This window comes from Thermobia domestica, chromosome 7, assembly GCF_964235325.1.
Source record: "Thermobia domestica chromosome 7, izTheDome1.hap1.1, whole genome shotgun sequence".
NCBI classification, from domain to species: Eukaryota; Metazoa; Arthropoda; class Insecta; order Zygentoma; family Lepismatidae; genus Thermobia; species Thermobia domestica.
This window is the reverse complement of record NC_137460.1, coordinates 58779990-58793571: the sequence shown is the minus strand read 5'-3', so window position 1 is coordinate 58793571 and position 13582 is coordinate 58779990. Positions and strand designations below refer to the sequence as shown.

Below are 13582 nucleotides of genomic sequence, written 5' to 3'. Positions count from 1 at the left end.
TTCTTTTTCCTGAGTAACTAAATATTTTTCTAAAAGTTATAGTTTCCTTATGCAAATAGTCATAAAAAATCACTTAATATTTACTTAGATATGCTCTTACCAACCAAAATCAGCCTGGTAGTTTCATAAAGTTGATCATCTGTCCAATCAGGGTGTTCCTCCTTGAGTACGTCACAAACGCGATTGTGTTCTCTTAGCCAAATAGTAGCAAACGCTAATAAATGCGGAAGAATAGCAAAAAATGGATGACCCAAGGCAAACTTCTTTCCATTGTAACCTGGTGGATACCACATTTCCACTTGAGTGTTCTAATCAAGATTTGGAGGAAATTCTTCATCGTTTATTATCTGCGTCTTCATTTTTCCGTCTTTAAAGCTTCTTAAGGCTCTGCGAGTTGCCTCGTCTTTGCCATGGATTTGTGAAACATCTACCTGTAAGTAGTATTCGATAATAAATTAAGTGCTAGGAATAAGGTAATTTACTTTTTATTATATTTTTATTTTTATTATTTTATTGTATAACAATATTACCATTCTATCACTGGTGTGTACATTACAGCATTCGGCTCGTTTCTTTTTAAACGCTCCTTATACAGTAATCAGAGACCCTACCTGAGTTAAGTCTTGGTGTTCTTATCTCACGTTCCCACCTACGGACCATTCTTACAAAGTTAAAATTTGACGGTATCATTAAGGAATATTCCATTGAACTGTAATAATCACAGATGGTCTTATTGTATCCAATATAACATTATGTGAAATTGTGCATAATTACTTATGGTCATCAAAATAATGAAAACACCTCTAGTTTGCAATACTAAGATGAACTAGGTGAAAATACTGAGGATGCTCATGAAACATCTTGTAAATATAGACAGACATATTTGTTGTTTGTTACAAGTTGAATAAAAATTTTAATTGTAGATATTATACATACGAGACATAACTTATTACTTAACGAGAGATCTGAATCACACAGGTTCCTATCATGAACGAATTAATGATCACGTTCTGTTACTTACATGAGTCAAAATAAAAGTTATTTCAATTTCAAAAATTGAATTACATTCGCATACGAATCTCATAATATTCATGGCGTGGTAGTCTCTAGTAGGTTATATTATCTTTCATTCAATAGTCATTAATGGGCGTGGTCATCTTTGACTCAGTAGTCACTATTAGGCGTATTTGCCTTTGACTCAATAATCACTAAAGTCCGGCTCAAACCTCTTGACGTCTATCGAAAGCCAATGGTATGCAGGTGCGACGTTGTCGGATTTGACTTCCTTTCGTGTACAAGCATAACGTGAAACATTAAGGCGAGAAATTAGCTAAGATATTGAAAAACAAATTCGTTCTCACAAATTTATTCATTCTGTAGTGACATATATCATAATGACGCACCTTTGAAATTGCTTTCTTCTAATCCAGGAACAAAGCTATTAGACACGTCGCCCAATTTGCATGGGATATTGTGAAAAGGAGGACACGCCTTAAACGTCAGGAGATTTGAGCCGGACTGTAGTAGGCGCTACCTGGCAAAACTTAAAAATATGATCTACATGTGGCTTTTTTTTTGGCAGGAGAGGGGGAGAATAAAGATGTCATATATGCTTAGAATAGACGAAAAAGACTAGTACCTTTTCTGAGGACATGGAAATAAGAATGAGAGTTCACTTAGTTGACTTGCACCAAATGATATCACAGTAATTGAGATCTCATACTATAAGCAATGATTTCCGTTTAGGAAACAATTGACTTTGATTGTACTTGGACTTACATTAAACAAATTTATTCGTGTTCTGATTGGAATTTCGAAGTTACTAATACTTACTGCATCTTTGCCCCATTGAAATCCTGGTAAAAATTTATTATCAGCTCTTGCAGTTTTAAAGAATTGATGAGTGAAGTGTTGAGCATATGTTGACAGCAATACATTAGTACCATGTGGATCAGGTTTAAATGTCTTCCTCAAGAAGACTGTTTTTAGAAGTTCTTCCGGTTCCGGAAAGTTCTTATTTCCTTTAAAGAAACGTAGGAAGACCACTGTAAAAATCTAGAGAAATCTAGACGTGAACCTACATATGTCATTTATTTTGGGTTTCAAAAGTTAACAAGAAATAAAGGATAGATAGCTTACAAAGTTCACAAATTTATAATATTAAGCTACAATTGTATAAAATATAATTTTACAGGCACAAATTATTGACATTTTACAAAACAAAACAAGAAGTTGCACAGTTTTAGACTAAATGTATTAATCAGCAAGCAATGCAAATTTATATTATTAGTAGAGGCAGTAAGGTTTTAGAAAATATGTTTCAGGGGATACAACCGACAGCCTTACAAATTGGACGCTAGTCATACGTCAAAACGACTCTGCATAAGGCGGATAAACTCACAAATTGGTTTGAGTTAGTAGTCGAATACTAATATTACTTGTCTAGTGGCTTTGGTAAAATAAACTATTACAGAATTCAATTGTTAGAGAATAATTTAAAATAAGATTTATTAAACTTATTACTGGCAAAAATTGTAATTTTTCAGAAGTAAATAACTAGAGTTAGGATTTTTAAGAGTACAGTTTTTTCTTTGTTTTAGAGAAAAAATTAGCAATCCGAAAGTATCAGCGGTGTTAAATATTATTTCCAGCTCAGAACAAACAAAATTTTTCAGCATCTTTATTTCCTTTAGGAACCCTTGTCTCTTTGATCTCTTTATCTGCGGGGGGCGCGGTGGCTCAGTGGTAGAGCGTTCACCTCCGGTGCTTGGGGTGCCTGGTTCGATCCCAGCTCGCGCCGTGTGAACTTTGTGGTGGACAAACACCGTGCTCGTGGGTTTTCTCGTGGTTCTCTCGTTTCCTCCCACTTTCTTCATTCATCATTTCACTCATTTCTCGTTATCACCGTCTCCTTTAGCCTAACCGGCATATCCGTGGGACGTTAAACTTAAGGATTTCATTTCATTTTTTCTTTATCTGCCTCAAGCACGAATCCAACCCTCTTGTTCTTCTTTTACTGCTACTTTTTCAAACTTTTAACCAAATTTTCAGGTGTCTCATTATGTATCCCGTTGGGAGTTGCATTTCGTAGAACTTTGTGTTATTCTCAGCCTGGGGCACAAAGAGAATATTTCTATAAACATTAAAAAAAACAAAAAACAAAAAAAACGAAGATCTAATAAACGGCAAAAACTAGATCCAACAGCACTCGACCGTACTCTCACCCCCTTGGGGTGTAATTCGTAAATTTCTATGTTTAGTGGAAACATGTGTACAAAATGTCAATCATCTATTTCCAGTTGTTTGAGAAATGTGGTGAATAACAAAAAAATATTTTCAAAATTCCTTTCGATCCTTAACGGGATAATCTACCTTTTCTCGGCACAAAATTTTTTATATTGGACCTTATGAGGAGAACATGGCTACCGAATTTCCTCAGTTTCTAAGGAACTAGGTATCTCTAATGGGAAAGAAAAATTTTGCAGCATTCTACAGAAGTTTATTAACGGGTTGAAATACTTAAATTGTATATTTGGCTGCTAGTTTAGCAGAAATAAATTATTAAAAAATAAATAAATTAGTTTCTTTTTATACAAATTATAGTATGTCTAACTTTGGAACCAATTATGGTAGAAAGATCAACTTTTTTTTTTGTTTTATTCCTTGAGAAGAAACGACTCTAATAGTTTTAATCACAACCATATCTGATACGTCAATTAAAAATAGCATTTTAATATAAGTATTAAAGTCCACCTGTCAAGAAGTTTGACGAGGGTAAGGCATCCGCGCCCACCCTTTTCTTCTGTTTTCGTCCCGAGAGATATGAAGGGACCGTTTTCACAGCAGGTGTCAATGCTGTCCTCACGTTCAATAGCCCAAGTTCGGCCACTTTCTCTCTCTCTTTTTTTTCTCTCTCTCTTCCGAGGAGGTGTTTCTACCCTGTAAGAAAATTATAGATATGTAGATAAAAATGGTTATCAATTATTTCTGATAGCCAGATCTGGTTATTTTCAGGAGGCAACAGTTATATTATTATTATTATTATTATTATTATTATTATTATTATTATTATTATTATTATTATTATTATTATTATTATTATTATTATTATTATTATTTGGAGTTAGAGTGCAAAGCCACGAAGATACAAATGGTTCCATTGGATAAACATACACATAGATGCCCCCAATTCAGAACATCCCTTTGTGCGTTAGAAAACATGCTATAACAATGCGCCCCTCGCAAAAATCTAATTCAACTCTTACTGACCTCAGTAGCGCTTACTAATAGCGTAAATGCTATAAATCAGGCATTTGCAAGTAGGAACAGGGATTGGCCGAATCACAGAAATCTTACTGTCGTCACGGGCTGTAAAAGGTAATATATTACATTTTCACAAGAAATAATTATCGGATAATTTAATAACGGACAATTTCGCGGGCTGTATAAAAGAACTCGGCGTGTCAGATCCGGCCCGCGAACCGACGTTTGGATATGCCTGCGTAAACATTCAACAAAAATATTTCCCCCGTAGGACGCTTCTTTGTATTGAAGAGAAGGCTAGTTCCGAGAAATGCCCAAAGAATAGTAAGGAATTTGAATGTCAAGTTCTGACCACCAGAAGTAATAAACAATCGAAGGCAAATAAGAAATCGTGGATGCTTAGAAAGGCTATTCCAGTACCAGGATCGGAGAATACAGGAAATCTATCCAGTGTTTTCTGCATATATATATATATATATATATATATATATATATATATGTATATATATATATATGTTTGTATGTATGTATGTGTGTGTCGTGGATGAATAGTTACGCTCATCCCTTATAATCAAGGAGCCCCTTGTTTGATTCCCGATGAAGACACAAGTGGTTCGGATCCTACGTTAAGCTGTAGGTCCCACCCATAGGACGTCATCATTCTGAAAGTATGTTCTTTTCTGCGCATCCTGCTTCTTGTTTCAACTCTTTAGGATAAATCGAGACTAACTGACAGTGCGTAGTCTTAGCGGGGTTAGCGCGGAAAACGAAAAAGTCAAAGAAAACAGGGCTTTGCTCCCTTGTCCCCATATAACAATCACAGTATGGACACCGTTCCAAATGGATCTTACAGGAGCTATCATGGCAAAATTTTTGTATAAAACAATTGGTGTGTGTCGTCTGCATGGTTGTCTGGGGACAAAAAAGGGCAAACATGTTTTTCAATAAATAAATAAATAAATAAATAAAAGAAAACGTGCATTTTTCAATTCCCATATCCTCGTCCTAAGAAGGCGCTTAGCGCAACGAGCCTAAACTTTAAATGCTTTGAAAGTTTGTTCTTTTTTGCGTATCCTGCTTCTTGTTTCAACTCCTTAGGACAGTGATGATTTCAGGGGTGATTCTGGGGGGGGGGAATTCTCCCAAGAGCTACGAAATTCACCCTCGGGTGCTTGAGATCTTCGCAGAAATTTCTGTGGAGCACGCAATTTTTAGTCGCTTTCCCCCCTGTGCGTGGTGCCTCCGTAGGAAATGATCTGAAATTAACACTGCTATAGGATAATTGGAGATTGGCTTACAGTGCTTAGTCTTAGCGAAGTAAGCACGAGAAACCAGAAATATCACAAAAAACAGGGCTTTTCCTCCGCTGTTCCCCCGTGAAAATGCACGGTTTACATACAATACAGGTTGGATCTATTTAGAGAACGTCTTATAGAGCATTTGGTGTGCAGTATTGTCTGCGGACAAGGACGCAAAACCGTGTTTTTCATTAAAAAAAATAGAGTATTTTAAATTTCCCTCCTCCCCTCAGGAGACGCTTCTTCAATGAGACCGTATCCTGCCTCTTTCTCCCATTCTCTAGGCTCTAGGCCAATTAGGACTGACAGGCATTTGAATAAGTTCATTACTTGGTTGCCTAGTAATTAGCCATCATATTGGCTGCCATATTGGATTTAGACAAATGTTCTCTCATGTTACCATGTAAAATATGTCTTGTGATGAAAGCTACCAGAAAAAGCAGGTTTCGTTTAGTCCTAAGGAAGTACGCTACATCCTAGAGTAATGCGTGCATATACGCATTTGTAACTTTGTACAGTTAATCGTTAGACAACAGTGTTGCCAGGTTGTAAGGTTTCTAAGTGGCAATAAACAATGCCATATTTAAATTCATCGGCCTCAGAAACCTATAGTTTGACACCAAAATTATCCTTCTAAGTGCCTTGGTTCACGATCTCTCTCATTTTATATATATATATATATATATATATATATATATATATATATATATATATATATATATATAGAGAGAGAGAGAGAGAGAGAGAGATTTACGTAGGGGGCGGCCATATTGGAAAATGACGGCTACCAGGACAACACCTCAAATTTGAAATATATTCCCAAGACATTATTTTAAAAAGAACTTAGGGGACATTTTTTACGGACACCTATATATGAGGGCCAGGACTTTACATTGTCGGAATCCTGTGGGGGCACCTCTCTGCCCCCCTTCCCTTCGCCACTACTGTATGCTATTATATTTGTCCGGAAGGGGAAAAAATCCCAAAATAACAGCGTTTTCTGATATATACTGTTCTTCCCGCGCACTCTAGAATGCAATGAAATGAAATCTTTGAGTTTTGCTTCCCACGGTTATGCCGGTTAGGCTAAAGGAGACGGTGATTATGAGAAATGAATGAAATGGTGGAATGAAGAAAGTGGGAGGAAACGGGAGAACCCCGAGAAAACCCACGCACACGGTGTTTGTCCACCACAAAGTTCACTTGGTGGGAGCAGGGTTTGAACCAGGGACCCTATGCACCAGAGGTGAACGCTCTACCACTGAGCCACCGCGGCCCGCACTCTAGAATGGATATTGATGAACTTCCAGAGGTAACGGGGAAAAGAGGATACTTCACACCACATCGTCCAGTCTCTTAGTATGGAACCATTGAGGGAGACAAACTCTATAAAGCTAACAGTATTTGGCAGCTGACAGGTAATCTCAGAAAGTGGTCGAGAACCTGTTTCATTCAGACATCCACCCCCTTCCCCCTCCATTTCACTAACCCCCGCCCTTTCCGCGGCCAAGCTTAGAGTGGGGCGTGACTTACCCTCGTCAAACTTTGACAGGTGGACTTTAATACTTATATTAAAATACTATTTTTTAATTGGCGTAACAGATATGGTTGTGATTAAAACTATTAGAGTCGTTTCTTCTCGAGGAATAAAACAAAAAAAAATTGATCTTTCTACCATAATTGGTTCCAAAGTTAGACATATTATAATTTGTATAAAAAGAAACTAATTTATTTATTTTTTAATAATTTATTTCTGCTAAACTAGCAGCCAAATATACAATTTAAGTATTTCAACCCGTTAATAAACTTCTGTAGAATGCTGCAAAATTTTTCTTTCCCATTAGAGATACCTAGTTCCTTAGAAACTGAGGAAATTCGGTAGCCATGTTCTCCCCATAAGGTCCAATATAAAAATTTTTGTGCCGAGAAAAGGTAGATCATCCCGTTAAGTGTCGCATTTCGTAAAACTGTTTTCACTGTCAGTCTGTGATCCATGGAGAATGTTTCTACAAAATTACAAGGTACTATGCTTAATAGTTTCGGATAGCTGGTGAATATCATTAAACCATTAAAGCTTCAATCCTTGCAAACACATCTTATGTACAGTCTGGGAAGCAAGAATAATAATTATGCAAAATTTGAAGGATCTACGCATAGTTTCGGAGATATGATGGGAAAAAAAATCTACCTTCCTCCTCATTTTAGGAGGTTCATGTTACAAGATTTCGTCTCATCAAACCCCTAGGATCCAAGAATACTTCTATAAAATTTCAAATTCTACACATACTTTTAATCTAGTGCATGCCAAGAAAAAAAAATCACCCTCCTGTCCCCTTTAGGTATGTCTCCTTGCATGTCGCAAAATCCTGTCTTATACAGCCTGGGACCCAAGGAAAATATTTATACAGAATTTCAAGGTTTAACACCTAATAGTTTCGAAGATCTGTAAATGAGTGAGTTGTGGTCAAGGAGATTAACACATCTACAAGATTTCAAAGTTCTACTAACAGTGTCGGAGATCTTGGAAATGATCCGCCATCCCAAATTAAAAAATACCATTCGATTCTCGCATCCTTTCTTAGTTACCCATTTTGCAAAATCCAGATATGCCTAGAGCATAAAGAGAGTATTTCTACAAAGAACTAACGCTCGTGCTGCTGGTAAAAAAAAGCTCACTTTTAATAAATTTTCAATTGTGCTTTTTATGCTAATTTGAGGACGCTGAAACAAAATGGATTTTTTTTTAAATATTGTATATTCATCTATTGATGAGTGGATTGATAGCTTAGGGAAGAGGGTGGGACATTGGTACAAGGGGCACATAGGTACGAGGTAGATATTTTTCCACTATGAACGAACATCATGAGGCACAGTTGAAAGATGGACGCAGCGTTCTTTTGTCTGTGGAGAAAAAAGTTTGATTTCTTAGAGCAAAAGTAAGTTTTCACTTATGTCTTTGTAAGCTTATATTTGTAATAATCACTGGATTTTTGAAAACTTATGTATGTTGCATGAAAGTGTAATTCTTTACAAATAATTTCATTTAGTTCAATTGCCCTGCGTGGAGTAATTTTTCAGTTATAGGAATTAATGATCCTGAAGTTCGGTTGAGGCACATTAGTACACATGCATGTGGGGTGGATTATTACGGACCACTGTGCCCCCACTGCTCTGTACCAATCTACCCCCTCCATTTATAATTATAAGGTTAGACTACTCTTTGTGGATTTCCCATGTATCACAGTTTTCGTTGTGATTAACATCAAGTAGAAAAAGTTACTCATAATATAGACTATTTCATGTGTAATCGCTTGATTTCCGTAATCAAAGCATAAAAAATAAATTAACCAAAATAATATGGAAAACTTTCCTATTATTATATTCCCGACTTTCCGGAACTATAGGTATAGACGATAGGAACACGAACTTTCGAATGGAAAATTGTTTAACCATTTAGGAGCCTTGATAGCAAAAATGTAAAGATTCTTTCCCCCAGGTCATAATATGCAAGTGATTTTAATGGGCACATGTCTAACAAAATCAACCTCAAATATATATTTGTACATGGACGCTAAAAGAGCGTGTAGTAAGCGTCATATTTATTCGACTTTTAGCAACCTATTTGAAAGTTATTCGGCGAAGTTCTTGAAAGTTTAATAATGTAACCAAGAAGGTTCTGTCGCTTTTTGTGGAGGTCTATGTTTAATTGGCCCTCACACCGTGAGTTGAATGCGAATATAGATAAGACGAAAGTCAGTTGTTGGTGTGGATATACCCAACACACTACCTGATTGTGGCAGTTCAGTTACACAGTGAATTTGCTTAAGGACAGAGTAAACATGGAACCTCCAAAGAGAGCCCTAAGGGCGAGCATGGTGTACGAGTTCAATTGGGGTCAAACGCCGCTGTAGCAAGGGAGAAGATATGCCAGGTCTTTTGTGAGAGTGTCGTGACTACGCAGACAGTGCAACGGCGGTTTAACAAGTTTAAAAACGGTGACGGAACACTGGAAGACGCACAACGTGCCGGAAGACCAACACATGTACAAAATGAACATCTTCAGGTAGCATTTAAGGCGAACAGTGGCCAGACATGTGAGCAACTCAGACTACAATTCAGTGTGAGTGAAGAAACCGTTCGGCAGCACCTCCATTAACTTTGGAAGCACTACAAGTTGAGTCGATGAGTTCCACATGATTGGATCCGAGCCAGAATGCTTTCAGAATCTGTGTCTTGTGTGAGGAAGGGGAGAAATTTCTGGAAGGGTGTTGACACATAGTGAGAAGTGAGTTCTATACGAAGCTCCACGGCGCCGTCATCATTGGTTAGCATCCCACGAACCGGTTCAAAAACAGCCAAAACCAGCACTGCACCAAAAGAAGGTCCTTCTGTGTGTTTGGCGGATTGCTTGTGGGATCGTGAATCGGAAACTGTTATCAGCTCGTCAAAGCATCAATTCAACTGTGTATTATACGTCTCATATAGCCTCGCTGCTGAACGGGACGTTAAACTCAAAATCAACTCAACTATGTATTGTGAGCAGTTGGTTTGTATTCAAGAACAACTCAAACTCTAGAACCAGCACATCTGAATCGCAAAGGGGTCCCCCTGTTACAGGACAACGCTAAGCCCCATGTGGCTAGGATGACCCGGGGCACCATTCTGTGCCTTTTATGGGAAATACTACTGCATCCGCCATACTCCCCGGACATTGCACCATCCGATTATCAGCTGTTCTACCACGATGAAATCCATGGCCTTCCAGAGCGTTGGCAGAAGGTCGCCGATGCTGATGGGACTCTTTGATCTTCCAGATACATCTTAGGTAACATATCGATGTTCGAAGGTTGTGGGTGAAAAAGCGACAAAACTTTCTTGGTTATCTTTATAATAACAAAGCTCCGCCTCTTTTGGAGACAAGGGGGTGGTCGAACTAATATTATAACATCTTTTCCAGTTAGTAGTTGATGTTGGGAGTCAGGTGGTGCAGTTCGTTTTTAGGTGGTACCGAGGAAGATGTTGGGAGTGAAAAGTGTTAAAAGTTAGTATATAAATAGTGTAAACAAAAGAAGAACGTAATTAGGTTTAGAAAAGGAAGAGCACAACTATGTGATTGTTTATATGTGTAATTGAGTTGATGTCTGAAATGAGCCAGAAGTGGCCGAAGTCTTGTCTTGTCTTGTCTTGTTCACTATTATCAGTGTTCTATGGGCGCACCAGGTTTTTCACCAGTATATGCTATAAATGTGGAATAAATTCGTTATTCATTTTCCAAAAATAATTTATAAACAACAAATAGTATAAACTTTCAATAAAGCAATATATTTCCCATTTTGATTTGCTGTTTCTATTGATCTATTTCCACTATGAATGCAATGTTTGTCAGGTTTTCCTGTGTCGTAATTTATATCTGGGTTAGTAAAAAGATGAATAAAAATATTTTCTAGTATTTTTGTTGTTGCATATTACTTCGCTGTATTTCATATGATCCATTAGTAATATTATGTAGTGATTTTTTTTTTTAAATATTTATATCAGATTTTACAAAAAAAAGTTACTAGTGCTTTGATTGGTAGCCAGTTGTTAGTTGCTAATATGTATTTATAGGAGAAAGGTGCATATCCGAGATAAAAATATAACTGCTTTAATAGCTGGGGTCGTAGAGATTGAAACAATTCACATTCAAAAATAATATGATTAATAGTTCCTATTCCTTTATCACACCAACAATGATATGTGGGTTTTTTTCTTATTTGATATAATTTTAAAGGTGATAGCGCTGTTCTAAAAATAAGGCGGTAGTAAATTATAATTTCTCGGCGAGTCCATGTTTTAATATTTTGTTTCATTGAATTTTGAAGAGGAGTAGTAATTAACCAATAAAATTCACCAGGTAGTGGTTGTTGTTTGTCATACCATTTGTTTAACTCGTCCTTATGATATTCTTTGATGAGATTAAAATAATTTCTGGATGATAGTTTTATATCCGTTGGTTGTCCTTCTATACATGCTGTTTTCGCCGCTTTATCTATAATATTACTATTTACTTCAATATTAACATGAGCCTTAATAAAAGTGAAATAAATTTTATAATTATTTTCAGTCATGTTACGATATAAATATTTAATATTCAGGATGCTCCAGGTTGTAGAGTTGTTCCAGTGAATAGAGTTTAATGCTGTCAGCACACTTAACGAATCTGAGCAGATAACAGATTTTTCTATTTTATATTTTTTGATGTATAATAATGCTTGCCGGATGGCAAATGCTTCTCCTTCAAATATTGTTGTATTAATGGGTAACTTATACTTGAGTGTTGTTGTACTGGATGGTATATATATATTGCTGCTCCTACATTGATATTATTGTATTTTGATGCGTCTGTATATATGAATGTTGCATCTTCATCAAATTTTTGTTTAAATTCTTTCCATAGATGTTGATAATTTTTTTCTTTTAGATCTTCGTTTGATACCGAGATATAAGTCGGTTTCATCACTGCTATTTGTGTTGTATTAACCTTATATTTCCAGACAAAGCATGGAAGAGATGGAACTTTATGTACCCTCGTGTTTAATATTTTAAAATTTAGATAAGCCTGAATTATCCATGGATAATTACGAGTGTAAGGAAGATTTCGTTTCTTAAGTAATATTTCTAACTGTTGAAGTTTGGTAATAATAGGTGATTTTGTTTTGCCAAATGCTTTTAATAGAAATTTTGATGCCAACATAGAAAATAATATTGGTAATGGAGTATATTCTGATTCCTTTAATAATGCCATTTTTGGGCAGAATGACGGTTGTGAAAATATTATTTTTGTTAAATTATATATTGATTGTTCTAAGCATTTATAATATAAACCAGACTTGTTATAAAATATACTACCATATGAAATTTTCGAAATATATCCTTGATGTAGTATTGGTAATAGCGTGAATGGATTGATTCCCCATCGCTTTGATGATAGACATTTAATTAAACTTAAATATTTCATATGTTCTTTACTCAGTGATTGTAGTTGTAATTTCCAATTTAATTTCCGATCTAATAATATACCCAAATATTTTATATGATTTTCTGATTTCAATTTATTATCATGGTAGGTCAATTGATGTTGTTGTAAATTCCTTTTCCTGGAGAAAATAATGAATTTTGTTTTATTCCAGTTTAGTTCTAGTCCATTATTATTCATCCATTTATTAATTTTGTCTAAATTTTTCTCCATGTTTGGTATTGAATGTTCCACTTGTGTTGTATAAGATCTTATCTGGATATCGTCAGCAAAACAAGTAATGCTGGTATTATCCAATGTTAAATTTATTAAATCAGCAATATAAATATTAAATAAAATCGGACTTAATTTACTCCCTTGTAATAAGCCTAATGAAGTAATCCTCGGTGCTGAATATGAATTCTTCACTTTTATAAAAACCTGTCTGTTAATCAAAGTATTATGTATGATTCTAATCATCTTTCCGGGAATATGAAGTTTATACATTTTTTCCACTAGGATATCTATTATCACATGATCATATGCTCCTTTTATATCAAATGATGTAACCAATAGAGCTCCTCTTGAAATAAAAGCTTTATAAATATCAAGTATTAATATCGTTAATGCATCATATGTTGAAAAATTTTTTCTAAAACCAGTTGTATTGAAGGAGAAAGTTTGTGAGTTTTCTAAAAACCAATTTAATCTGTTTAATACTAAATTTTCGAAAATTTTGTATGAACAAGATAATAAAGAAATTGGTCGGAAGTTATTTGCTGCATTTGGATCTGTACCATTTTTTGGGATAGGTAATATTAACACTTTTTTCCAGTTTAATGGTATTTGTCCTGTATTCCAAATGTGGTTGTAGTAATTTAATAACATCTGTAATCCATTAGTTGGTAGATTTTTATAATGCAAATAACTAATGCCATCAATTCCCGGTGTAGTATTTTTACGTATATTTTTTAATACAGTTTCTAATTCAGCCATGGTGAAGTTCTTATCCAGTTCGGAATTCGTA

At 35.5% G+C, this 13582-nt stretch overlaps 2 protein-coding genes across 2 annotated transcripts in view; both read right to left on the bottom strand.

The window, feature by feature from the left end:
* Positions 1-293, bottom strand: part of LOC145689197 (prostaglandin G/H synthase 1-like) — a 49231-nt gene extending 48938 nt beyond the window's left edge. Inside the window, exon 1 of the mRNA XM_081763331.1 lies at positions 101-293. Within this exon, the coding sequence (XP_081619457.1) occupies positions 101-293 (193 nt within the window). The remainder of the gene's footprint in view (positions 1-100) is intronic.
* Positions 148-13582, bottom strand: part of LOC145689196 (prostaglandin G/H synthase 2-like) — a 38443-nt gene continuing 25008 nt past the window's right edge. The window contains exons 5-6 of the mRNA XM_081763330.1: positions 1834-2021; positions 148-431 (exon numbers count right to left, since the gene is read on the bottom strand). Coding sequence (XP_081619456.1) covers positions 309-431; positions 1834-2021 — 311 coding nt within the window. The 3' untranslated portion in view covers positions 148-308. The remainder of the gene's footprint in view (positions 432-1833; positions 2022-13582) is intronic.